Here is a 1,773-nt window from a genome sequence, read left to right as displayed (position 1 = left end):
GCACTGACTCAAGTTTATATATTTGTAGGCCAAAGACATTTTGTAATGTTCAAGGTTTCTTTATTACATCTTGTGTACATGAGAGTAAATATTTTGATATATATATATATATATATATATATATAGGAATTATATTATATATATATATATATATACACACACACACACTGTATATCTAGGTGTGCCCTGGGATATTTTGGCTATGCCAGGTGTGCCTTGGCACCAAAAAGGTTGATATACACTGGTCTATGTGTTGTGAAGGTGGTCTATACGGGGAACAGGTGGTGATGATTATGTGTTTGACAGTCTGCTCATACTCGCTGCAGTCCGGCAAGCCTAGCCTCGGAAACCCACACACACACACACCCCTTCTGTTACGCTGCCAGCAACTTATTCTCAGCCGTTGTAATCAGTTGCTGTGTTTGGTAGTCATGGCTGCAAGTTCCCACCTGATGTCGTGCGGGAGTTCCAACTGCTCCAGTTCGTACTGAATAACTGCTAGCTTGCAAAGCGTCTTCAGACTAGGACTTAAGTCTAGGATGTTCAGTTCATCTCCAAAGAGGATGAGGCGATCTCCCACCATGCAACTGTCCAAGTCCAACGTAAACCTCTGAGACGGACCGTCCCCCTTAGGCTCAACCTTCACCCAGGAGAAGGTCCCTGGATTGAATTTCCACACATGATCGTTTAAGATCTGGACATGGTTGTGGATACCGTATATGTACAACTCTCCATTGTGGACAAGGGCTGAATGATGTATACAGTCTTTTGGAAGCCGTGCAGAAGGCGTGCTCAGCCAGCAGTCGGTATCCGTGTCAAACACTCGGATGTCATTGATGTCGACGTCGTGCCACGCTTGGCCCCCAAACACAAACATCTTTGTCCCGATGGCGGAGGCAGAGTGATAAATCGAAGCAGCGGGTGGAGGTCCTCTGGTGTTGATTAAAGTCCAGACCATCGCGGTGGTGTCCAACTTGTAGATGTCATTATTGAGTCTCGTCAGGTGGACGTATCCTCCATAGACATACATGACCTTCCCCAGGACGCAGGCGGAATGGTGGCGCCTCGCCTCGGGAACGGTCCCAGAAACCCCGGGGTTGAACCATCCGTGGGTGTCGACATCAAACGCATAAAGCACGTTGCATAATGCATACGTCTCGCGTATGAGCCCTCCCCAGATGTAGGCGACGTCGCCTATGAGCACGGCTGTGTGGTAGTAGAGCTTGGAGGGGACCTCCTGCAGGGGGCGCTCTCCTCTCCCGGTCGTCAACCTCGGGGGCAACCTCGTCCAGCGCAGAGACACTGTGTTGAAGACATTCACGTCGATCTGACCTTCGGGGAAGATCGAGTCCCCTCCAAAGACGTAGACTGTGTGCCCTACCGCTACGGCAGCATAACCACCACGTACCTTTAGTTCTGACTCGTGTTTCACTATCCAGCGCAACATCTCTCTCTCTCTCTCTCTCTTGCTCTCTCTATGTTAACCCTACCCTCTTGTCTTTCTCCGTTCCCGTCTCCCCCTACAAGACTAGCGTCATTATGTAAACACCCTACACCTTATATATGTTATGACCACTGGTCTGGTCTGACGTCACACAAACAACAAACTGTTGCCAAGCATAGCAGCTACACAGCTACAGTCCAGTACCATTCATTTTCAATGGAAGTCAGCGACAGGAAGATACAAAGCGACGCCAAGTGTTGTTTAACCAACGCCTTTTCTCTTCGCACAATTCCTGCTTGTAATGGGTGGAAAACTAATCATTTCCTTCA

General features: G+C 48.4%; 1 protein-coding gene across 1 annotated transcript; it reads right to left on the bottom strand.

Moving 5' to 3' along the window:
- Positions 1–246: 246 nt before the first annotated feature.
- On the bottom strand, positions 247–1,447 carry LOC308074164 (kelch domain-containing protein 3-like; the record flags this gene model as incomplete). Its single annotated transcript, XM_080413496.1, has 2 exons — positions 247–266; positions 523–1,447. 2 exons carry the CDS (start codon positions 1,445–1,447, stop codon positions 247–249), a joined length of 945 nt encoding a protein of 314 aa, XP_080269622.1.
- Between the last annotated feature and the right edge of the window lie 326 nt (positions 1,448–1,773).

Source organism: Gymnoscopelus braueri, assembly GCF_963280865.1.
Source record: "Gymnoscopelus braueri genome assembly, chromosome: 19".
Taxonomy (NCBI): domain Eukaryota; kingdom Metazoa; phylum Chordata; class Actinopteri; order Myctophiformes; family Myctophidae; genus Gymnoscopelus; species Gymnoscopelus braueri.
Note: the sequence above shows the minus strand (reverse complement) of the source record. Positions and strands in the feature narration are given on the sequence as shown.